Below are 25,887 nucleotides of genomic sequence, written 5' to 3'. Positions count from 1 at the left end.
CGGAGCCGCACCAAACTAGATCTCAGCCACCCGAAAACTTCAGTCTCCGATGAAGCAAAAATAAACCACCCAAAAGTGTGAGAAGAAGCGCCTGAAGGGTAGATCACAAATAAAGGAGCAAGAATACCACTTGAATCGAGGGAAAACACCCTCACTGGATCCTCATCGGAGAGGATCTATGTCGTCGGAAAAGTGTGTCTGAGGAGAGAGAAGAGAGAAAAGCGGTCTCCAAGCTTCTTACCTAAATAAAGGTCCCAAATCTCCGATAGAGTAGAGTTAGTAGCTCTAATATTAAGGCTCTGTTTGGTAAAAAGAGCTTATAGCTGATAGCTGATAGCTGATAGCTGATAGCTTATAGCTTATAGCTGATGACTGATAGCTGATAAGCTAATTGAACTGTTTGATAAAACTAACGTTTCATCTAGCTGATAAACGTAAAATGACATAAAAGGACATTCATGATAAAATTTATATCAATTGATAAATAAAATATTTTCTTTACAAAAAAAGTAGAATACTTAAAATTTAATAATTCTAATTTATTATTTTAATATATATATTATATATGTATGTATATATTTTATATATTATTGTTAAAAAGAAGCGAAACAATATATGTTTTTTCTTTTGTAAGAAAAATGCGTAACATGTATTACTAGACAATATATATAAAAACAGTAAAAAAAAATGATTAAAGAAAAAGCACAATAAAAACAATATTATATAAAAGCACGTAACAAAATATAAACGCAACGTTAAAAAAACAATATAAACGTAACGTTTATTTAAAAAAATATAAACTTAACGTCATTAAAAAAAATATAAATGTAACATTACTTCAAAGAAAATATATAAACGTGACATCTTTCATATATATAAATGTAACATTTAATAAATTATAAAGGGGTAGAAATGGGTTTTAGATAAATCAATAAGGATAAAAATGGAAGAAAATATGATAAGCTATAAGCTCAAACGCTATTTGAAGTAGCTTCTGAAAAATAGCTTATAAGCTCCTAAAATAAGCTATAAGCTCGTTGTAAAAAAGCGTTATCAAACAGAACTTTTTTTTGTCAGACGAGCTTATAAGCTATATGCTCTTTTTGGGAGTTACCAAATAGACCCTTAATGAAAAACTATGATAGACCTTCCTTCTTCCACCCAAAACCCCATTTTCAATTTTCGCAAAATATTTATGAAGTTTTTATAATAAAATCTAATTATCTTTTGTTTGGATCCTTTTTACCAAATGTATTTGGTAATTTTAATTGTGTAAGATGATCCAATAGATATTTTACAAGAAATATAGATGAATTGGAAGTCATTTTTGTTAAAATAGATTTGTATCCAACCTACTAAACGGGTGTATTGGATCATGATTCTAAGGAATTTTAAAAGATATTTTTATCATAAAAAAGTCTTGTGGTATTCAATCAAGACTCTTTTCAATTTAAAAAAAGTCTTGTGTTATTCAATCAAGATTCTTTGTCATTTAAAAAAAGTTTTGTGGTATTCAATCAAGACTCTTAATCACTTAAAAAAAAGTCTAGTGATATTTAAAATCATTCAAATTTCGAAGGATTGTTTAATAAATCAGATTTTGATGGATTTTGTGGAATTTTCTAGTGAAAATTTTAGCATGAAAAAGTCTTTCATGAAAATATGAGATTTCTTAGGATTGTTTTTTTTCTTTTAAGATTTTACTATCTCTCCTCCCTTCTCTCTACTCTCTCTCTCTCTACCTCTCATTCTCTCTCTCGTAAAAAATAAAGTTAAATAAATAAAAGAGTCTTTATTGAGATTTTGTGAAAGAGAGTGTGTTATGATATTTTTTTCAATTATTTCTTAAAATTTATAAAATCTGTTGAAATCTCTTAAATTCCATAAAATCATTTCAAATCCTTTAAAATCTTATGAATTAAATCTATTGAAATCCTTAACAGTCTTTTAAAATCATCAAAATCCTCCAAAGTCTTTTAAAATCATCAATACTTTTTTAAACAAAAATTGTCCTTTAAAATCCTAATCCAATACACCCTCTTGATTTTTTTTTATTTTTTATTTTTTAACAAAGTCCCTATGTTTATTTTTTGGTAAAAAAAGTCCCAGCGTGTATTGATTTTTTAAGGCATAATTATTGAGTTATTAGTATTATTATTGATCGATTATTAATTATTATTTTTTTGACAAACTATTGATCGATTATTGAAAATTCCAAACTGGCCAAACTCACTAAACTTTTCATCCCTTTTCATTTCGTTACATTTCATGATTCAAAAAACCTGTTTCACTTTTCTTGATACGAAAGAAGCTGTGAAAGTAGTTGAAAAGCGCGCACAACAGAATCCTAAAAAACAAAAACAACAATCACCACACACATTGAGTTGAACTGAAAATTGAAATATTCCCCAAAAAATCACTTATTACCATTTCACTCCAATCCAATCCAATCCAATCAAATCGACACTAAAACCCTAACCAAACTATGGCGGCGGTGTCCAACGACGGCGCCCCGCTAGGATCCACCGTAATCTCACTAGTCAACAAACTTCAAGACATCTTCAGCCGTGTCGGAAGCCAATCCACCATCGACCTTCCTCAGGTTGCCGTCGTCGGCTGCCAAAGTAGCGGCAAGTCTAGCGTCCTCGAAGCTCTCGTCGGCCGTGACTTCCTCCCCCGTGGTAACGATATCTGCACACGAAGACCCCTTGTTCTTCAACTCGTTCACATTCCACCTTCTAAACCCGAATCAGCTGAGTTTCTTCATTTACCTGGTCGCACTTTCCATGATTTCTCTCAAATCCGTGCCGAAATTCAGGTTCCTTCATTTCACCGATTTCAATTTCAATTACACTAGTTGAATTGAATTTGATGTTGATGATTATGTGATGTTTTTGTAGGCTGAGACTGATAGGGAAGCTGGAGGGAATAAAGGTGTTTCTGATAAACAAATTCGTTTGAAGATTTTTTCGCCCAATGTTCTTGACATTACGCTTGTGGATCTCCCTGGTATTACCAAGGTTCCCGTTGGCGATCAACCGTCAGATATCGAATCGAGAATCAGAACTATGATTATGTCATATATCAAAGTTCCTACTTGTCTTATTCTTGCTGTTACACCGGCTAATTCAGATTTGGCGAATTCCGATGCCCTTCAAATGGCCGGAAATGCTGATCCCGATGGTGCTTACTCTTTTTATATGCCTCAAACAATTTTAATATTTTTCAAATCTTTTTCATTGGTTTTTAAATGCTTTTTTTTTTTTTTTTTTTGCACTTTTTGCAGGTCATAGAACTATAGGTGTCATTACCAAGGTATAGTATATTTCTCTGATATGAAAATGTTATTGTGAATTTGTTACGCTGTTTACTTATTCTGACAAGTTTAAGAATGGTATTGCTTGGACTTGGATTGTAGTTGGATATCATGGACAGAGGTACCGATGCTCGGAATCTGTTACTGGGGAAAGTTATCCCCCTCCGACTTGGTTATGTCGGTGTTGTAAATCGTAGCCAGGAGGTAACGTGTTCTTTACTTATATTTCATCCTGCTGTAATAAATTGCAGACAGTTTCTGACTTACTACATTTAGCCTTTGCATATGCTTCTATCTGTTAAGAATGGGTTGTTGTTAAATATTGGGGGCTTGCACATAAGGGAAATATGATCATCATCACAAACAAATATGCCATTGTGTAAATTGCTTGATTAGTGTCTAGGTCAACATGTAATACTAAATTCAGTTGTCTGTTTTCATAATAAATCAGGATATTCTGACGAACCGAAGTATAAAGGATGCTCTTGTTGCTGAAGAGAAGTTTTTCCGCAGTCATCCTGTAAGGAAGTGTCATTGCTTAGTAGTTAGTAATATTCATTACATGACACTTATTTATACTAATTTTTTCTGTGCTATTCTAGATATATAGTGGTCTAGCTGATAGTTGTGGCGTTCCTCAATTGGCAAAGAAGTTGAACAAGGTAGGCTTTTGCAATGTTGAAAACTCAAATTATTTTTGTTATTTATTTTAATTTCTTAATTGCAGCCCTTAATTACACATTCTGCTTATACAATTAAAAAAACTGAATTCCTAGAAATTAACCAAAAGATCAAACCATTTTAAATTCTTAGAAGTTCTAATTTTTGTACTTGGAGATTTCATATGCATATTTGTCTGTTCATCTCTTGCAGATTCTTGCACAACACATCAAGGCTGTGCTACCAGGGCTGAAGGCACGCATAAGCGCTTCACTTGTCAATCTTGCAAAGGAACATGCAAGCTATGGAGAAATCACGGAGTCTAAGGCATGTGTTATTATTTTGATATGTCTTTGTGACATTTGTAAATAATACTGTATTGTGATTCTCTTTGTAATATAAAGCAACACATTTTCTGCTTTGGCTGGCCATATATTTTATCCATATGATTCTTCGTGTCTTGCAGGCTGGACAGGGTGCACTTATCCTGAATATTCTTTCAAAATACTCTGACGGTACTTAACTATCTCTACCATATAATTTCTTATCTCCTCTTCAGCTTTTACATTTGCAAACTCATTCCGTTTCTGGTCACAATTGCGAATTGGTTTTCCACACATAACTAATTAACTATCTCCCAAACTCAGTAATACTATTTTTTTTTTCTTGTTGAAAAAAGCATTCACCTCCATAGTAGAGGGAAAGAATGAGGCGATGTCTACATCTGAGCTATCAGGTGGAGCACGGATTAATTACATTTTTCAATCCATATTTGTGAGGAGTTTAGAGGTATGAACTTTGTCTTTTATAGTGTTAAAATAATATATATAGGTAAACTATCATGAGATGTCGTCTTTAGAGACAGAAAATGGATAACTATGCCGTTAACTCGTATAGTTTATTAACAAAATAACGAGCCATCTGGCCTATATCTATTTGTTGTCCATCTCATCAATTTATCATATTTAATGGGTAGATGCCCATTAACCCATTCTCTGATTATTCTTACATCATTCATATACCATTGTCTTCTTATTGTTCTTACATCATTCATATACTATTTGAATATTGATAAAGTCAATGATAATGTCAAGTATTATTTATCAAATGTTTGATTTTTTAGTCAGTCTTTTTGTTTCAAGTCACATGACCATCTTGATTTTGAAATTGTTGAACTAAATGATTCATTTTCCTTGTTTTTATGGTCCAAGCAAACTACGTTGCATACACGTTGCTATCAAATTGAACGGCTTAAAATGAAAAGGAAAATCACAGTAATTAATTTTATATGAACATATTTATTTAGGCAACAGTGAAATTATGTTGAACTCTATATGATCCAATGACTGTGTTGTTCTATAAGAGAAACTATTAAGAAAGATCTAGAGATTATTGAGTTGGATAGAAATACGGTATTTGATAGAACATTATGGTGTCGTTTGATCCATGTAGCCGACCCGACTTAGTGGGATAAGGCTTGGTTGTTGTATTATATAATGCAATTTAATGTATCTTATAGGAAGTTGATCCATGTGAAGACTTGACTGATGATGATATTCGTACCGCCATACAGAATGCAACTGGACCTAGAGCAGCATTGTTTGTTCCAGATGTAGGTCTTATTGCCATCACATATAATTTTAGTCTTCTTCATTGAACACATTCTTGCCCTATTGATTAAGAACATACCTATCTATTATTTCCCTGTAAGTAGGTTCCGTTTGAAGTCCTTGTACGGAGGCAGATATCTCGGCTATTGGATCCAAGTCTTCAATGTGCCAGGTTTATATATGACGAGTTAATGAAGGTAAGGGTTTATGGCATGCCATTTCTTCTACCTCACTTTATTTTCCATTCAACACAAATGCGTGCCAGATTAAAGCATCTTCTTTTCAGATCAGCCATCGTTGTATGGTGACTGAACTGCAGCGATTCCCTTTCTTGAGAAAACGCATGGATGAAGTTATTGGGAACTTTTTACGAGAAGGCCTTGAACCCTCGGAGACAATGATCACCCACATCATAGAAATGGAGGTATGCTGAAATATTACTTCATTGTTATGTAAACATATATTTGCTTCCACTTCTACTGCAATATTCATGTCAGTATTAGATGCTCAAAATTCATGACCTCCTGTTGTTATAGTACCGCTGTTTCTTTGGAGCTAATGTTGCTTGCTGCACCATATGTCTGTTTCTGCTGCTATTCCAGACCTCAATTTATCATTCCAATCTGGTTTGAAGTTAGGATGCCACTGACACCATGAATTTTAAGTTTTCCTTAGGATTTCATCTACGGTTAGCGCTGATCCAATATTGGGTGCGTTTGTTTCAGCTTTAAAAAAAAATTGTGTTAAAGAATCTAGAGATTTTAAAAAAAAATCTGAAGCTATTTTTGTTTGTTTACGACCCATAAAAATCACCTTTTTTTAAAAAATAAAATAAAATTGAGTTTTAACTTGTACAAGTGTTACCTCCTTGCTTTTGAAAAAATAGATTTTGAGAAAAGTTAATCTTTAAGAGCTTTTTATTTGAGAGTCAATTTTTTTTTGGGTAAAATGTTTTTTTTTTTTAAATCCTAAGCAAACACTTAAAAACAACAGAAGTGATTATTTTTTTGAAAAAATCTGAAACAAACGGGGCCATTGTTTCAGTTTGGTTTGAAGATGTTTCACCTTCTAGTTGGGGCTTCTGCTACGGGTAGCACTGACCCTATAACGTTTTTTGTTTTGGTTTGAAGACATGACATTTAGTTTGGGTTTCAGCTGCTGTTAGCGCTGGCCTACTATTATTATTTCAGTTTGATTTGTTGAGCAAAAAGTTTATTTGTTGATTGTTCTGGTGCTCTTCATTGGTTTATACAATAAATCTTTTCTAGGTCTAATTGTGTCAGGAGTTATATTTTCTATTTCAGAGGGTATATTTGTAACAAGCTTAAAGCTTGGTAAGCTTTACCTTGAGGGGGATTTTTAGAATATTATACTACCTTCCTTCCAAATTACAAGTCGCTTTGGAAATTTTTTTGTCCCAGATTATATGTCGCTTTACAATACCACTGAAGCATTAATGTTACTTTTCCTATTATGCCCTCAACTATTCATTATTCTTTAATTTATCTTTCCAGTACACAATTGATTACTTTTCTTAATCTGTGTGAAATAGTCAAAATGACTTATAATTTGAGACGGAGGGAGTATTAAAGTATCTTGGATTATTTTTGTAGTTAGTTTTTATATTACTTTTTATTGTTATGATTCCTAATTTCTCTATTTAATAAAGATTGAGTCTATGTATGTATCCCTATAAATAGAGATTAGTGTTTAGTCTTTTGTATCAAGTTAGTATCAATATTATCAATAATATTTAAACTCTTATAAATTTTCTCCTCTTTTTATCTAAAATCCCACTACCTCAAGAAAGAACAGTGATAATCTTTTTGGAATTCTAGTAGAAAACAGTTATCATGCCACAAAGAAGTTTAACTTATTAAAGTGATGGTCTGTCTATTAAAGTGAAACTTTTATTCCTTATCTTCAATGTCTCAGTTAAACTACTGCATTTTGCAGATGGATTACATAAACACTTCCCACCCAAATTTTATTGGTGGAAGTAAAGCGTTAGAAGCTGCAGTGCAACAGACCAAGTCTTCTACAGTTTCTAAGGTGAAGGTACAAATACATTTTGTGGGATCTAATCCAATCATACAGTTTTTTCATAGTAGCTGTGAAAACTAATTTGTTTTCCTATTTTTGTTTTTAAATTCTCCCACTAATTTCCAATAGGATGCTGTGGAATCTGATAAAGGATCAGCTTCTGAAAGAAGTGGAAAGTCTCGATCTATTCTTGCAAGACATGCCAATGGAGGAATGGCTGATCATGTAATTCTATCATGTTTAGTTGACCAGAAGTTTTGCTTACATTATATACTGGCATGATAACGGATACTATGTTATCTTGTTCTTATCTGTTGATTCTAATGATGTGAAAAAAAAAAACAGGGTGTGCGTGCTTCATCAGATATCGATAAAGTATTACATTCAGGTAATTTTTTTTTCTTTTTAATTATGAGTTTTCCAAGGCATACGCTTTTTATGTGCATTTAGTTTTGCACCTTTGTTTTGTTCTTGTTCAATCAACTGTCAGCAAGCATCTATCTTATTGCAAGTTATTAAATTTTTGGTTGCTTGGTATTTTTATCCCCTCAGGAACCACTAGTGGATCTAGTTGGGGGATCTCATCTATTTTTGGTGGAGGTGATAACCGTGTGTCTGTGAAGGAGAATACAAATAGTAAACATCATAATGATCCAGTTCAAAGTGTGCTGCCATCCTCTACAATTCATTTGAGAGAGGTGTATATATTATGTTTTACTTGAAACTATCATCAGTATCAATAATTTGTTCCATGAGTCTGTGTTTCCCCGCGTGTGTATTTAATGTGCTTTGGGTTTTGCAGCCCCCTACTGTCTTGAGGCCATCAGAGAGAAGTTCAGAGACGCTAGCTGTTGAAATTGCAGTAACAAAGTTGCTTTTGAGATCATATTACGAGATAGTCAGAAAAAATGTTGAGGATCTTATTCCTAAGGCGATCATGCACTTCTTGGTATTTCCCCATCATTTATTCTTTGGGTTTTTTTTAATTAAATATTTGACCGGTAAATTTATAGCAAGTGATACGATGCTTTCAAATCCGAATGGTATGTTATGTGGTATACAGAAATCTTATGTTCCCATGTGCCAGATCTGTTCTGCAATCTGATTAATAATAATGACTATCCACCAGTTGTGGTGCATATTGGGTGCTAATCCACTAGTTGCTTTTGTGGGTCGTGGTATGTATTTTGTTAGATATTGAAATAACAGAGATTTAGGTAAGAAAAGCATTGAATGATAGAATATTATATCGATATATCGCGTGTGATATTGTGTTACAAAAGACAATGGACTAATCCTTATGCTTTATTAAATTATTACTAAATTCCTGATGGACTGATCCTAATTAAATAAGTAAACAAGTCAGGAAATATGTAAGGTGGAAACAAAAAAGTCTTGAGATCTCTAAAGTATGATAAGATATAATGCCTAATGTTATGAGATATTTCCTAAATATTCCAACAGCTTAGATTCATTATATTTTACCATATTCCCTATGCTACTTAAGTGTTTGAACATACTGAATTTCCATGCACTCTATAACTAGGTAAATAACACGAAGAGAGAACTGCACAATGTCTTCATCGCAAATCTATATAGGTAACATGGTTGTAACCTAGTGATTCAGATTTACTTTGGAGTTTATTTAATTTGTCTGATTTTGGTTGCTAATTTTTCTGTCACTCCAAAACCAGAGACGATCTGTTTGAAGAGATGTTGCAAGAACCTAATGAGATAGCCGTTAAAAGAAAGCGCTGTCGAGAACTGCTCCGAGCTTATCAACAAGCTTTTAGGGTGAGATTTTTTTAACACTTCAGTCTGCATTCTCCTGCCGAAGTTCTGTATTATTTTTAAATGCCAGTTTGGATCACCTTCATTATTGTTTTACTGTCTGTGGTTTTCTATGGAAAGCTAGTGATATTTGCTGTTAACATTGATCTGCCCGCTGTAAACCAACATTTATAGAAAGAAAAGTGTGATATAAAGGTACTGCTAGGTCTTGGAAAGGTTCGGCCTCATTGTGTGGATTTATAATAGGTGAATCCATGACGCGATCCTGTGACCTTTAGATCACATGGTGAACACCAGCTATTACATCAAAGCTCTCCGTTAGGGTGTGATTGGATGAGTAGAAATAGGATAGAGAGAAGTAGTGAGAGTGAAGTTGAAGAAGAGATTGATAATTTCTCTTGATTGGTTAGGAGAGAAGAGATATAGGGAAGACAGTAAAACACGATGGCCCACACAAATTTTACATTTCTCTCCACTTATGGAGAGAGTGGGAAAAAATTGACCAATAGAAGTAAGCGACCATATTGGATTTAAAAAAAAAAAAAATGGAACCTCTTCCCGTACCCTGCGTATGCGGGAGCTTTAGTGCACCAGGCTCCCTCTTTTTTCTTCTTTCCAGATTTCAGTTGTATTGGGCAGCTGAGGGCCGAGGCTTTGTACACGTTGTCTGAAGATACAACCAAGGCACCAAACTAATTGCACCACATATCTCATGTGATATAAACCCACGTTTCGTCAAATGAGATCCATCAAATTAATTAAATTAACACTGATAGTAAAATCAATAAATTTATATAATTTAATTAATTAAAAGTAATCGATCAATTCAATTTAAAATAACCAAAAAATTATACATTGGTTCTAACTCGAGGGTCTTTTTGTCCTTTTAAAAAATAACAACATTTTTCTCTTTAGAGTTTCTTTCCAACTAATCAAGAACAGAGAGGGAAAACAATTCTGTCTTTTTTCTCTTTTACCGAACAATAACATCAAATATGCTTTATTTCTTCTCATCTTTTTCTCTCTTCTCACTTTCTTCTCTTAACCAAACATACCCTTAGTCTACTTATCTTTACTTATTGGAATTAATATTTTATTTAGAAGGCAATCATAGTTCTCCTTGATTCAAGTTGTTGATCATTGACACTTGGTTCTCGCATGGTAAACTCTCGTAATAATGGTATATTGGTAATTGGTTTGTTTGTATGAGATTGACATTGAAAACTTGATTTTCTGTGAATATTTGGGTTGTCGACCTCAAGGTTTTTTGTGTCATGATGACACCGTTTTCTACATGAGTGCAGGCAGTATGCCTGTTACTCTTACTGAATCAGTTTCTTCTCATGACTTTTAGACGTATATATTGTCCAAGATATACATGTGTGTGTGATCTTGAAATCCATGAGCTTTTCTGCATAATCACGTTGATTCCAAAATATTGTTGGTCTCTGATGATGATGATTTTATTTCATCTTGGTAGGACTTAGACGAACTACCTCTTGAAGCTGAAACAGCTGAGTGGGGACACAGTTCGCCTGAAACAACTGGCTTGCCTAAAATTCGCGGATTGCCAACTTCTTCTATGTATTCTACTAGCAGTTCAGGAGACAATATCTAAGAAGTTCGTGTTTATCCATTGCAAGCTTATATAAGTCTTCACATTCTGGAATGCTTGTATAACCATTGCAAGCTTGTGAAGGTTCAAAGGGAAATTGAGGGCTATTACATAATACATGTCAGGTTTTGATCACATGACTGACAAATGAGCGCTGGTGCTGGACTGCAAACTCAGTATTTTGTTTATATGTTTGTTCTTCTGCAATTTTTGGGGGCCTGGAGCTGGACTGCATTCAATTACTAATTTCCTTTTTGTTCTCATATAGCATTGCCATTATTTTTTTAGGCTCCAGAACGAATAATGCAAGCGGATGATCTTTCACATCCTTCACTACATTCATGTATATTATTATTAGTATTAGCATTTTTTTGGGTATATCAGATATCAGATATCGTTCATAGGAACTTTCCAGGTTGTGTCCTATGGGTTTTTATTTTTATTTTTTGTATTATTGATTTTGTTTGCCTCAATGGAAGACTTGCATGTCTCAAATGGCTGGTCAGATTGATTTTTGGACTTCCTCTTATTACATTCTCTAGTTACATTTGCTATGAGAAATTGATACATCATGCACAAGCATGCCACTGTTTTAATACTAGCCTGAACCAAATCGCAAATACCTTGACTGCATAAATGTAACGAGCCAAAAAAAAAAAAAAAAAAAAACTCAATCATCAGTGATACCTGATAGTACATTTTAAGTGAATAAGATTTGTTGCACTGAAGTTTCCTACATCCCCCAACATTTACACTGTCATCATGGTGTTTTTGGTCTTTTCATCACTTAAGATGTCTTTACCCCATCCTTCCAATTTTTTACCCTCAATTTTTTGCATTACCAAAGTTTAAGGAATATAAATGTAATAAAGTGACATTTGATGTGTGTTTAAAAACTATAGTATTGGAGAGAAAAAAATGAAGATCCAACTCCTTTACTTAATATTATTTTGAATCGTCAAAATTTATTAGCGCCAACCCCGCAAGCCGCAAGGAAAGGACGAAAACAGAAACTACAAAAATGGTGCCGCATATATACGGAACACCAAAATCAACACCAAAAAACTCCTAATGACAAAGATAAACTCCCTATCTAATGACAGAAGCAAGTTATGCTCTTGTAATCTGCTAACAAGACAACAAATTACAATAACATAGCTCAAACTAGCCACAGAACCCAGGAAAACCACCCTCAGCCTAATCCCAACAGCGGCAGAACACAGGACCAGCAGGCCTAACAGCACAACACTGCTGCTAACCACCAACAGCTGGGCAAAAACCACAACAACTGCTGATAAAACCTGTTAACAGGCCCAATCCAACACAGCATCCAAAAAACCAGCAAAGCTATCAGCACTGCCTGCAGAGAACATCACCTCCACAACTTAGCACAATCGCGAAAGGCATTCCCTCGGATCCCAACACCACTCATAGAACATACAAGGAGGCATTGCAATTATCTCCAACGACCACCGCCAAGTCAATACCTTAATATCCTCCACAATATCCACCACCTCCGGATTCCGATTATTAAAAATCTTGTCATTTCTAGCTTTCCATAAAACCCAAATCGTAACATGCCAAATTAATCTTAACCCCTGACGAATACGCTTAATCCTCTCCCCGCCACTCCAACACTCCCATAAGACAAATAAATTAGGCGGAATTACAATAAACCTCTCCCACCACCCCATAATATCACGCCACACCCTTCCGGCAACCTCACAATGGAGAAAAAGATGAGTTGACGATTCATCCACTCTCACACAAGGTACAAAAACGAGGAGCATCCGTGGTTTGAAATGCATGTCATTTCAATGCTAGTAGTTTCATTTAATAGATGGAGAAATTTGGAAGCCTAAAGAGTAACTTTGCCACTAAACGGGGGTTGAAGAAACAAAAGTAACCATCGAAGTTTTGAAACAGATCAAAGTTTTTTATGATTCTAAGAAACCAAAGTAATGTCAAGGGAATATTTGTTTTTAAAAGGAAAAAATGTTTAATCATTTAGGAACATTCCCGGTGTAGAGAAAAACAATGTTGAGTTTCGTAAGGCCTAATATAACCAACCGATAATACCAATATCGTTAGGTTGGATATCCTCTGTAGTATTTTGGGTTCTAATGCGAGAGATTTTTCATTGATGTGTGTAAGTTTGTAGTGACGTTTGTCACTTTGTAAAAAAAAAAATTGCATTAAAAACTTGATTTTATTTATGGATCTTAATAAGGGTTCTGAGAAGAAAAAGAGTAATGTTTTTATCTAGGCCAGAATGGTTAATTCTGATTTACTACGATTTTTAATTTTTAATTTAAATGAAGCTCATTATGTTGTGAGGCATATTACAAAGGATGTTAAGCATGCTACTCTTAAGAAAAATCATCTTAAAAATCGTTTTCTTAAGAAGTTAAATTAGCTCATCCAAATAATTTTAAGAATCTTACTGTTATGCTTAGGCTTAATCTATATGCTAACGTGGAATGAATCTTAATTTTTTTTTTAAAGAAGGAATGAATCTTAATGTTTTGTTTGATTCTCTAACTTTCATAATTTCTATGAGATGTCTTGTTTTTCTGAATTACATGATTTATACTATAAAAAATTCAAAATATCCAACAAATTGTTTAGTTATAGAAAAAGGAAATTACAACGACTCGAATTAAAACATTTCTCAGATCATCTAAAATATTTTCAAATGACAAGATAAAAACTCCAAAATATGATGTATTTAGCTATATTCTTAAGTGCATTATTGTCAAAAGTTCGAAGTGCATACATTAGTTTAGATGTGTTTTAAAAAAAATTGGATTTGATAATTTTAGTTTGATAAAAATAACCGACTCAAATACTTGGCAAATACATGTACACACACAACACAAGTATAAGACGAGTTCTTCTAGATTATTCGAGTAAGATCCGGTACAAACGAATGGGTACACGACACGTTCCCAAGACCATTACCAAGTTTTATAGGGTTTAAATAGACCATTCGCACGCACAAAAAGTTCCATTCCGCGATTATTACTCATTCGTTTTCTTCTGCCTCTAAAAATCCCCTTTGCTCTCTTTGCCCTAATCTTCGACAACCATGGCACGCCGTAGCTCCGGAGGTAACGTTCCCATCTCAGATCTGCTTTTATTATTTTCATTCTTTATTCCTATTATAGATACAATAGTTTTCCCTTTCATTTTTATGCTGTATTTTCGCATTCATTTCTATGTTTTTTTTTTCCGGCTTTCGATTAATTATTATTTTGAAAAATTGTGGGTTTTGTTGTGTTAACTTGTATTTATTAAATGTTTGATCCATTTTTCATAGTTATTTTAGCTGATTCTCTTCCCTGAGTATGGGAAGTTATGAATCTTGTTCATTTTTAGCTTGATAAATTGTTTCGCCTTTAAATAATTTTTGCTTTTCATCTCTGGGAGGTCTGTTTTTGTTTTTAGATTGTTGTATTGGGTTGTTTTTGGTGGAGCTTGGGATGAACGTACAAACCCTAATTTACGATTAGATTTGATGTTCTAATTGACAGAGATATTTTGACTTGTGCATTCAATACTTGATATGGCTGTTGGTTAATGCATGTGTTTGGACTTAATGTTATGATAATAGCTCTGGAGTTATAGTTTAGTAGGTTATTGTTAAAAATATTATTCTTATCAATAATAATGATATATTTTAATGAAGTGAAGTGAAATTTTGATTGCTGGTTGGTTTGATCAATATGGATTATTATATAGTGAACTTTTTGTTTCCGATATCAAGTGAACTGATGAATGGGCTAGTTTTATTCTCTGCCTGATGCTTTTTTTTATTCTCATGTGGCCCTGTTGTTTTCTTTCTTCGTGTAGGAAGATCTGCTCGTCCAGCTCCACGTGCTGCACCACGTCCTGCTCCAGGTATATATTAATGTAGTATACATGAGCCGAGTAACCTTTGCTAAAAAACAGCAAAGCTTTAAAGAAACATTTCCTGTTGTCTAAATAAGATATTGACGGGTACATATTTTTTCTAATAACACTGTCTTAATGTTTGGATGCAGTTAACCACGCTCCTCCTCCAGCTAATCCTCAGAGTGGTGGCGGCGGCATGCTTAGTGGCATTGGTTCAACCATTGCTCAAGGTATGTCGAGCAAAATAAATGTTGCTTTTGTGATGTGGATTGATATAATGAAATTTCCATTTTCTTGTTTGGTAGTACTAAATTTCAATTTTTGGCAGGTATGGCTTTTGGAACTGGAAGTGCAATGGCACACAGGGCCGTGGATGCTGTTGTGGGTCCTCGCACCATTCAACATGAAGCAGTAGTTAATGAGGCTGCTGCAGCAGCTCCTGCACCAACTTCAAGCTCTTTTGGCAGTGATGCATGCAATATTCATTCAAAGGCATTCCAAGATGTATGTTGTTTTCCTAGTTCAGTTATTGCTTGAAATTCCTTTTGGTTTAAATCTTAAATAGTTTTTAGTATTTACATAATCTGCTGTTAAACATTGAATACTATACCCATGTGTCTGATACTAGCATATTTACATAATCACAAACCTTAAAATATTTGTTTTCCACTTTGAAAGACAATATAGTAAAACATATCTTCTAATGTTTTGAAAACCAGCAAACACTTACAGACTGTGAACATTGATATGGTCTGTTTGCCTTTTGAAAGGCAACCAACCACTATGATCTTGAAGATTTGTTTCCACTTTGAAAGACTTAGAGTAAGATATTTTAATGTTTTGAAATCCAACAAACACTATAACAGGCTGCTAACGTTGATGTAGTCTGTTTCTTTTCCTTTTGAAAGGCAACCAACAGCTATGATCTTAATTATGTCCCTGTGAGCATAGCATAGTTGGCAAGGACAATGCATTATTATATGCAGGGGTCGGGATTCGAACCCCGGACACCCCACTTATTCACCTTATAAGGTGAATTCTAGCCTGCAAGCTACTTGATTAAAAAAAAAAAAAAAAAAAGGCAACCAACAACTATAATCTTAATTATGTATGTTGGGTATGTAAAGAATTGCATGTCTTCTTCATATTGGCTATTTTTTGTTGATCAAGAAATATATTGCTGTTTGTATGACTATACCTTTGTAATTGCGACTGTTAACCTACGTTATTTTATAGATGTTTAGGTCGTTATTAGCTGCCCGGTTTCTTTTTTTGGGTCCCATTGGGGTTCTTTGTAATGTTTTGAAATTCTTTGGATGGTCAGTCCTTTTTTTTTTTTTTTTAAATCAAAATTGACTAACACCTTGATGTGTCTGTTAGGAACAAAAGTTCCCTTTTTATGGATGCACCTCATTTTGAGTCTGTCATTATCTGTTATACAAGCACTAAGCATCATCATGTGATATTTGTGTGTGTGTGTGAATTTGCATTGTCTTGTGAGTGTTTCAAATCAAGCATTCCTTGTTGTCATTGAGAAGTTTTAAGAACAATTTTTTACTTGTGTTGATGTTTTTCACGTTCATATTGTTGCAGTGCATCAACCACTACGGAACTGAGATTAGCAAGTGCCAGTTTTACATGGATATGCTAGCAGAGTGCAAAAAGAACTCTGGATCCACAATGAGTATGTAACTGCTCTTGGCATGTTTTGGAGTAATCGTCTGTGTACTCTGTCTGTCTTAAGTTGGAATACAACTGCTTGTGTGGTGATAGATATAATTCCAATAAATTTTATTTGTCTGGTGTCAAACTGAAGTGAAAGTGACATCAATCTACCGTTCTATTTGTTATCGGTCTCAAATACTTGAATGTTTTTTGGTCTCAAATGTTCCTGGTTTAACTTGTTTTGAATTTACTTTAATTACTGTGGATCAATTTTCCTCCTCTCTGTTGATCAAAAGCCTGTCCACAAAGTCGATCCAGGCAAACTTCATAGAGTATACTTTGTCTGCATTGATTTTCCTTGCTGTTTGCAACTGTGATTTTAAACTCGATTTGAAATCTATAAACCTCTGATGAGTGGATAACATCCGTAGGGTGCCAAAGACCTCATTTTAGTAACGCCACAAATTAGCGCCCAAAACGAACTTTTGCAAGGCATCTTATTTTTGCACTAGCGTGACTTAAGTCACGCTATCTATCTTAAGTCACGTTCCAATTTGCATTTGCGCATATTAAATTGTGTAAGGGTAAAAAGGTCTTTTACTTTGGGAATGAGCAAAATCATTTGGGTAATGACCATAATTCTTGTGTTTGCTCGTGATAATGGATGGATTTACTAATGTGATCTTTGACTTTGGAACTTATTTTCATGTGCTCAAGACAGGCTAGACCAATTTTACTCTCCTCCTCCTTCTCAAGGAAATTATGAATCCGTTGAACCAAAGAATCTTACTAGCCCTATATGTTTAATCTCGGGAAACTAATAATGTGTCTCATGTGTTCATATGCCAGCTCGAAAGGGCATTTCAGCTTCTTCTATTGTATGATGCTGAAGGATTTATCCCCCAACTTTCGTTTTAGTTGATGAATGCTTTTGCTTCTATAAAAAAAGAAGATTATCATATATTTGACATTTTTTTTACAAAAATAAAACGATACTCTTTCATTTAAATTGAAAGTATATCAGATACAATAAACGTTCAACATTGCTAAAAATACAGAACAAATTTACAGCACCCAAGTTAATAGCATACAATGGCTAAATGTCTACAAATAATATGATAATTTCTAAGTCACTGAAATACCCATGTTTTTCGATCTGCAACGTCGATGTCCAAATCATTGATTGAATCTGTATTTGATTGAAGTTGATCTTTTGATAGAAACCAAACGTACACCGCGACAAGACATGAAATCAAACGCCATACAAGACGACGAACAACACAACGCCGTACTCAGATGACGAAATCACAAAAAGACACAATAAAAACTTGATATGTGTGAAAATCATTTATTTAAATTGAAAGAAAGGAGAGAAAAGATGCAAAGGGGTGATTCTAAGTAAAAAAGAATCTAGAACCATCCCTCCTCGATGAATGAAGGAGAATAAAACTTTGAGAGATATATTTGATATTTTTATAATATGCAAGGTTGTTTACTATATTTCAAGTATACTTTTGATTGCAACAATTATATTTGTACGTTTATATTCTCGCCATTCACTGAACACCTTATTTGTTTTTTATCTATATATTTCTATCACATCATCAATTTATAAAGTGTATTACACTATTCACTTTTTCTTTTTTCTCTCAAGGTGTAAACACTCATAAATGGATCATATGTAATTTACTCATGAGAGGATAAAGTGTGATTTCTCACAATTCAAAAGGAGAGATAAAAACATGACAAATTTAAATAGAATGAAGTTAAAGGGTAAGAGATAACACTTTTCTCTTGTGAAAATTTACACATGAGAGAATTTATTTTCGTATACACATGAATTTTTTTTTTTATGTCTCATTAACACATGAGAGAACATATTATTATCTCTCATCATTCAAAAGGAGAAAAAAACTTATGAGAAATTAAATGAAATGGATTTAAAAGGTGCATTTTACCCTAATTTCATACCACAATATCATGTTGTCCATCGTGTCTATTTGGAGTAACTTCAATGCATCTGCATCCATTACATTTATTTAAGTTCTTTAAAAGGAATCCCGCATAATTTTTACAATGTTTTGTACTTCTTAATTATTTAAACAACTTTTCTATATCTTCTAAATATTTGTCCAACTCATCAAAAACTCTAAAATGGTTTCCACCAAACTCTCAAATATATTCATAAATCCAGCATGGAAGGAAAATTGTCATCGCCATGCAGAGGAACGTCTTTGAGTTTGGGATCGTTCATTGAAAGTTAAATATCGATTATCAACTGACAAAGTGGTTAACACGGTAAAAAAGAAAATACGGATGTGTGTCCTCTTGGTGTTCATCTGCAGCACCAATAAATAACTTTTGCTTTCTTAGGATATAATTTAAAGAATTTATCGAAATAAACTAAAAATAACTTATAAATATGTGCAAAGACTTTCTGAGTTTTCTCAAACACTCTAAAAGTGGTTTACGTCCGTTGATAAACTCAAAAATAAAAAGTTCATAAATTAATACAATCACATCCTTTGTTAGGCATAGGTTCTGTCCATTCCTAATACTGATAGCACAAAACAAATGCATTATCTAACTTTTCCCTCAATGATAACATTTCAATTTTTCTTCCATCTCAATTTTCTTGTGCTCCTATCATTGGTCTATATATGAATTTGATATTGGTTTCTCATAGGTTCGGTCTATTGGTATATATATGAATTTTATATTTCCAAGACAAAATTTTTATTTGTAAAATTCTTAACAATGCCCTGATTGCATCGGTTAGCAACATCCTTAAAAAAAATTGAGCTTGTGAATGCCGAACCATTGTGTATTTATGACACAGGGGTCTTATCCCTAATTAAAAGGCAATGGCATGGCAGCAAGCAACAGGTAGCGTGGCAAAACAGAAAAGAATGCTGCACGCAGAAGAGAAAAAGAGAGAGTAGTGGCACCATGAGAGAAGCAAAAGGGGACACCAAGATGGAAGTGAGTCCAACTAGCTGAGTTTGAAATATTCGACTTTGCGTTCTGGTCTCGACAACATACATATTTTAATTGAATCTTAATTCGCCATGTTGTGGTAGTCTAACATCTTCCGTTAGATTTTAACTCTTCTTAGTTGTAAAATAAAGAATAACAGTTGAAGAAAAAAAATATTATTGTTTTTTTAAGAAGAAGCCAAAATAATTTATTTATTTTTTAAGAAAGAAGCCAAAATTATATTAAATCATGAAGAGATCCATCCAAATAAGGCATAAGATATTCCTAAGGATGACTAAAAAAAAATATCATGGTTGATATTTTAATATATCTATGATCTATGTTAGTATATATACCATCCAGTCCACCACGTGTATGTGATATATATAATATTGACAAAAAATTCATCAAATGAACCGTCTATCCTTAGCCTATGCTATAGATTGAGCTAGCTAGTGAGATTACAATGTTTGGCAAATTACGTGCATTTTACTCAGTGCTGGTTTAGTGGAAAGCACACATGAAATCGAATAGTTACGAAATTAGAGTCTATATACATAGATGATGGATTCAATAATAAGGGCAAAGGATAAAAAAGGAGGTCATCTTCTACTTTCTTTTTCCTCTAATGCGTAGTGATTTGGAATGGTTTTTTTTGTTTGTTTTGCCTTTAACTATTATTGTTTGTTTGTGGACTCTGCTTTCAGATATTATTGAGTAATGGTGTTTCTTATAGTCTTACAGCATTTCAATGGAAGGACCCATCATCTTTTCTTTGACTAATTTATTCCCTTTTGTGGTACTCTACTTTCCAAAAGCTATCTTAATTTTATATATTATTCATTCTACGAAAGAAGAACGCGTGATCACTACATGTTTGAACAATGCTTGTATGATCACAATCACAAATTATTTGGATTTAGACGTACACACAAATCAATAAATATAAAAGAGAGTTTTCTTTTTAGTATTTTTAAAACAATTAAATAAATGTGTATTTTTTTTTGTGAATTTGTATACATGATTTAGATTTTAATTGTGACCACATAAAAATTATTCTTCTGGATGATTATTCCCTTAGATATTGTTACAAATTACAATTATCACAATTATAATGAACGTATAATATAATATGTATGATTTCGTCTTCTCCATTTTTTAAAAACATAAAAAATACTAAACGCACAATCAACAACTACAATACATACCTTTTGCAAAGTTTAACAAAGATCATGAACTCGAATTATTCTTAAAAAAAAATTCTGCAGTTGCACGTATAGATGATTTGATACCAAAATATTTACCATATACAATAGTGAGAGAATAACTATTCTAATCACGGACGAATATATGTTGGCAGAAACGGGCCAATTATCGCCCACAAAATAAGCTGTTTTACTTGCATATTAAGTAAAATTAGTCATTTCTGGAGATCTTTTACACCAATATATAGAAATAATTTGACTGAAAACTTGGTAATTTTCAGTATTTTAGAGAATAAATACGTGTTCGTGTTTTTGCAAAGGTCACTTTGAGCCTATAGTTTTGTAAAAATATTATAGACGGTGTATATTTTTCTCCTACTATAATTTTTTTTTCTTTCTAGTTTCATCCCAGACTCTAATCCATGTTATCATAATTATATTCATGATATGAGAGTGTTATGTACATTATTTCTAACATTTATTTTCTTTCTTCTGAAATTAATATAGGTCATACATTTTAAAATAAATTTCCCACAAATTGATGGAATCCATATTGATTTCATTCAATAAAATAGTGATTGTTAAAGAGTATTCCCGATACTTCTCTTCATGATATTATTAAGAAGCAAGGATTACTTTCATCATATACATAATTTATGTGTAAATATAGGTATCTTCCACATATAAGTGTAGAGACTAGTTTATCTGATGTTGCATTTTCAAAATTAGATTCAAACTCAAGAATGAAATGTGTATCTCACTAGTTTGAGTTAAGAGTTAAAAAGTTGAATGACCTCGGTCTAAACCCTAGTGAAAGAGAAAATACCAACCTACCAATAAATTACTAACACTGTTTCTTTCAACAAAAAGAAGATCAACATCATTATCTCTACTTAAGCTTGAAGAGATTAACTCAAGTCAAATGATCTTGGTTTCGTGTATATATAGTTTAAACTTTATCAAAGAATAAGTTGAGTATAAGATATTAATAAGCTAATTGAAGTTTTAACTTTAAAATCTCTCTGAGAGTTGATGAATGGAGAAGAGAATTTTTAAGAGAAAAAAAAAACAGGAGGAGGAGTGATAATATTGTTCATACCCTTAAAATATTATTAATTTAAAATTTTAACCATTTACTACTTTCTAATTAATATTTAAATTTTTTAGGAAAATTGACATTAAATTAAAATTAATTTATCAATAACCTCAAATTGAAGAGTAATTGATTAAATTAAATAGTTAAATCATTGCAAGTTGATAACATCTTTTTTTTTAAAGATCAGTTGATAACATCTTTAAAACTCTGCAATGTTGCATCATACGGAGTAAATAAAGTCATGCAAGGCCACATGGATTTCCTTTAAACACATGTACAATAATAGTTAATTGTGTGAACTAAAAATGAGAGATGATATACTTATAGCGATAAAAAAAAAAAATACTTACATTTCTTAAAAAAAAAAAAAAAATACTTACATGTAACTTGACACTTTTTTTCGTTTTTCTGTTCAACAGATCGTGGGTGGCATTCAATAGTGCCGATGATCTTGAATGTCACGAAATGATGATATCTTTTTAGATAAAGTTTCATGTATTGAGCAATTAATTTGTAGACATTATCATATTCTCCTTTTAAAAGTTGTTGAGAAATTCTCATGAATCTCTTGCACCTTGTATTGTATGAGTGGAAGGTGAAGCCCTTCTTTTTATTATGTTTCTTGACAAGAACCCTTCCTTTACTTGGATGATAGGTTCTGAACCAGTCTTAATGAGTTTAACTAATTTAATAAAGACAATGCATATTATATAGAAGGTTCGAAGTTTGACCCCGACCACCACTTAAAAAGATAGGTTATGAATCTTCTTGGGTGGCAATTTTTCTTATTTATCCATCCTTTGGTGTTTTTATTTTTCTCCTTTTCCTTCTTTCCTTTCCCTGCTTTATGGTTGCTTTCTTTTTTTCGTGGGAGTTGTTATGTCAACCATGCTTCTTACTATTTGGTTGTTGCTTTTGTTTTGTGTTATCTATTTTTATTTGGTTTAAATGTCAATTTATGTATTGAGTTAAAGTACTATTTACACTCTTTTCATTTTTTTCCATATAAACAGGAAAGACTTGCGTTTAAAATGCCTATGTCATGGTTTTGCCCTCGAGTCAATTTCTGGCTAAAAGCCAAAACCATAAATTTGTACTTTAGCACATTACTACGTACACTTTATAACTACCACGCCTTTCTACATTTTCTTAATTAAAGAAATCCCAAATTCAAAAGGAAGAAAACTGAAAGCTTTTTATTACTTTAAATTTAATATTTACAATTTCACATTTCACATCAGGTACAGAGATTCCACATAATTCTATCACTAATATTAATAACACATGCATCTAGTTAGTTAGATAGCTGGTGCATGTGCCACACCTTAATTAGCGGGGGGACCCTTAGTTTCCTATTAACTTCTTCCATACGATTACTACTTTAGAATATACCACCAATGTTCATATTTTCTATTCCATTTCTTTCACAATAACGACCCTTGAGGAAGCTGATGCATAGTCTCTTCCATGCCTCCTTATCTGGCTCCCACATACCAGCCTTCTCCTTCAATCTCATAGCAAAATTTTCCTGTCATTACATTAGCCAGTAAATTTAATTACGATTAATTTTGATCATATAATTCTAATTTTTTTTTTTTTAATAGTGATACAAGGTATTGCAAATAAATAAATGAAGTAATAAGTGAAAATGATGGTTATACCGTGATGAAATTTCGCTGAATAAGACGGTCAATAATGTTCAAAAGGATGTCTTTAGAGTACTCAGGATGACCTTGAATTCCCATAATGTGATCTCCATATCTAAACATCTCAATTCCAGTCTTATCTGATTTAGCAATCACTTCAGCCTTGGCAGGTAGCTCTCTTAACTAAATCATTTAATTCAAATGAGAAATATATCAACAACTAAACTAACTTATCTTGTGGTATGATTAAAAAATAATGTTAGACTAAACTAAAGATATGATAATGTTAAATTAATAAGGTATTGCAGATGTACACATACCTCATCCCTATGGCATTGAATAATGGAAAGCTTCGTTGGAAGTTCAAGAGAAGACAAAGGAGATGGCAAAGAGGGTGATAACGTTATGTTTCGGACACCAATGTCCCAGCCAGTTGGAGAACGAGTCACCTTCCCTCCAATTGCACGGCCAAGTATCTAATCAAATTAACATTATATAAAGTAAGTTAATTAATGGTAGGAAAAACTTGCACGTAAAATATATTATATTAATAATAGAATACTTCTAACTCAGCTTTACATTATATGTCAGAAAAAAGACAAAGCCATGCTAATAAAGCACTTATATAACCGAGTTGATACCATATCATCATGTCGTAACGTAAAGTGATGCATGTGAAGATTGCATCATATGGGCCATGCATATAGACAAGTGTGATACTTTTAAAGATTTACATGTCGCAAAAACTGGCAAAATATTCTTTTAAAAAGAAAATGTTAATTATTATGATTTTTGGAGTTGTCTGGTTAAATAAATATTAGTGTAATATGGATGTCATGAATAATAAATAGATAGGTACAAACGAACAACTAAAGTAACGTCTAGTCATTATCTACGTTTAATCAAGGCAATATCAACATTCTCCAAAAGAAAAAGTTAAAACTAAATCAATAAACAAAGTTAAAACAACTTGAGTATAGATAGTGCGTTAAATATTCCAAAGTAGAGAGAACCAATCCTAAGAATATCTAAGGTATTTTCTTTACGCCATAAAACACTGACACGTCGTTTTTAAAGCTGTCAGTTTTTTTTTTTGTTTTTGTTTTTGAAAGTGGACCACCTGGACCATGTGTTATAGCATCATGTACCAGCACTGAAATAAATGCGAATCAATTACATTAAATAACAAATATTAATAGAAAGAAAATGAAAGGTTCGAAATTGGAAGAAAATAGAGTAAATTAATCAACATAACCAGTGATTTATAATTTACTAAATATGGATTGATTTGATTTAGTACCTGATGACCAAAACAAATGCCAAGGATTTTCTTGTTCATATCATTCAATTTCTTAAGCAAATTGAGAAGTTGAGAGACCCATGTATCATTTCCATGTGCATCACTACAACTACCAGTGATCACAAACCCATCATACAGATTCAAATCTTCATCATCTGGAAACTCACCACGCGCCACCTTATACACATCCCAGCTTTCACCTTCTTCCTCCAACATTCTCACAAATACCCCAAAATACCCTCCGTACATTTTCTTCACATATTCTGAATCATCTGCACATAACAACACCCCAAATCTCTTCCCACTCCCACCCATTTTCTCCATCCTTAAAAGATTTGATTTTTGATTCTGGGTTTCTCCTGTCCGGTGATGCTTCCTCCCTCTAAAAATGTTGTTTTTTTAGAGAGAGAAAGTTCAAGGTTACAGAGAGATTGAGAGAGAGAAAGGGAATTGTTTTTGGATACTTAGTTTTGAGATTGAGAATGAGGATGACAACGTTGTTGTTTTAAAGGGTGGTTTTTTGAGAAAGGGCATGATTTGTTGTGTTATTTACAACGTTGTCCTTGGTCTAATTCCACGTCAAAGTGACCCTTGATTATGACCATAAAGTGGCTTTACAACGGATTTTATTTAATTTGCTTATTGGAAATAAGTTGGTGATGCCAAAAATACAGGGAAAAGAAATTGGTTTTAGTAAATGGGTAAAATGAATGTAACCGGCATTGTGGCTAGAATTCAAAACCTGCAATGAATCTGCTCTTGAAAGCGATGTAAATTAATTTAGAGCGGAATGTGTTTGATTCATGAAATAGTTGATTCAGCTTTCAAGAGTTTCTTAAAAAAAAAAAACTTTCAGGAGTTACATTTGATCCTTTTTATAAGAGCGATGATATTTGTACATCCATTTCATGACAACTTTAGTGATAATCTTGTTTTTCTTTTTTTTTATTGGTCAAAAACAATGGAGAGATAAAAAGGAAGAGAGATGATAAGACCATCATGTGAGTATGAGAGATAAAGTTGTATCAAAATGGTTGTACAAATATCATTTCTCTTTTTATATAGGAAAA

The 25,887-nt window shown here is 32.9% G+C and overlaps 3 protein-coding genes across 4 annotated transcripts; 2 read left to right on the top strand and 1 right to left on the bottom strand.

Moving 5' to 3' along the window:
• The first annotated feature begins 2,247 nt into the window (after nt 1-2,247).
• LOC11406829 (dynamin-related protein 3A) lies at nt 2,248-11,631 on the top strand. Of its 2 annotated transcripts, none has more exons than XM_039833077.1 (20): nt 2,248-2,818; nt 2,901-3,183; nt 3,287-3,315; nt 3,419-3,520; nt 3,768-3,836; nt 3,919-3,978; nt 4,190-4,303; nt 4,443-4,491; nt 4,656-4,765; nt 5,496-5,588; nt 5,691-5,783; nt 5,873-6,010; nt 7,543-7,638; nt 7,759-7,854; nt 7,975-8,017; nt 8,182-8,327; nt 8,432-8,578; nt 9,176-9,228; nt 9,324-9,423; nt 10,901-11,631. In XM_039833077.1, exons 1-20 carry the CDS (start codon nt 2,486-2,488, stop codon nt 11,036-11,038), a joined length of 2,292 nt encoding a protein of 763 aa, XP_039689011.1. In that variant the 5' UTR covers nt 2,248-2,485; the 3' UTR covers nt 11,039-11,631. The 2 variants fall into 2 exon arrangements, with proteins under 2 accessions (XP_039689011.1, XP_024637718.2); XM_024781950.2 differs by having other exon boundaries at nt 7,543-7,644.
• A 2,357-nt stretch (nt 11,632-13,988) lies between these two features.
• LOC11406830 (uncharacterized protein C6C3.02c) lies at nt 13,989-16,875 on the top strand. The gene is made up of 5 exons (XM_003608358.4): nt 13,989-14,145; nt 14,888-14,935; nt 15,079-15,159; nt 15,258-15,433; nt 16,523-16,875. Exons 1-5 carry the CDS (start codon nt 14,124-14,126, stop codon nt 16,619-16,621), a joined length of 426 nt encoding a protein of 141 aa, XP_003608406.2. The 5' UTR covers nt 13,989-14,123; the 3' UTR covers nt 16,622-16,875.
• Nucleotides 16,876-23,040: 6,165 nt separating this feature from the next.
• LOC11407738 (gamma-glutamyl peptidase 5) lies at nt 23,041-25,290 on the bottom strand. Its single transcript, XM_003608329.4, has 4 exons — nt 24,818-25,290; nt 23,838-23,993; nt 23,533-23,700; nt 23,041-23,399 (listed from the first exon to the last, which is right to left on the bottom strand). The coding sequence occupies exons 1-4, from the start codon at nt 25,139-25,141 to the stop codon at nt 23,253-23,255; spliced, it is 795 nt and encodes a 264-aa protein (XP_003608377.2). The 5' UTR covers nt 25,142-25,290; the 3' UTR covers nt 23,041-23,252.
• Nucleotides 25,291-25,887: the final 597 nt, after the last annotated feature.

Source organism: Medicago truncatula, chromosome 4, assembly GCF_003473485.1.
Source record: "Medicago truncatula cultivar Jemalong A17 chromosome 4, MtrunA17r5.0-ANR, whole genome shotgun sequence".
In the NCBI taxonomy this organism is placed as follows: domain Eukaryota; kingdom Viridiplantae; phylum Streptophyta; class Magnoliopsida; order Fabales; family Fabaceae; genus Medicago; species Medicago truncatula.
Note: the sequence above shows the minus strand (reverse complement) of the source record. Positions and strands in the feature narration are given on the sequence as shown.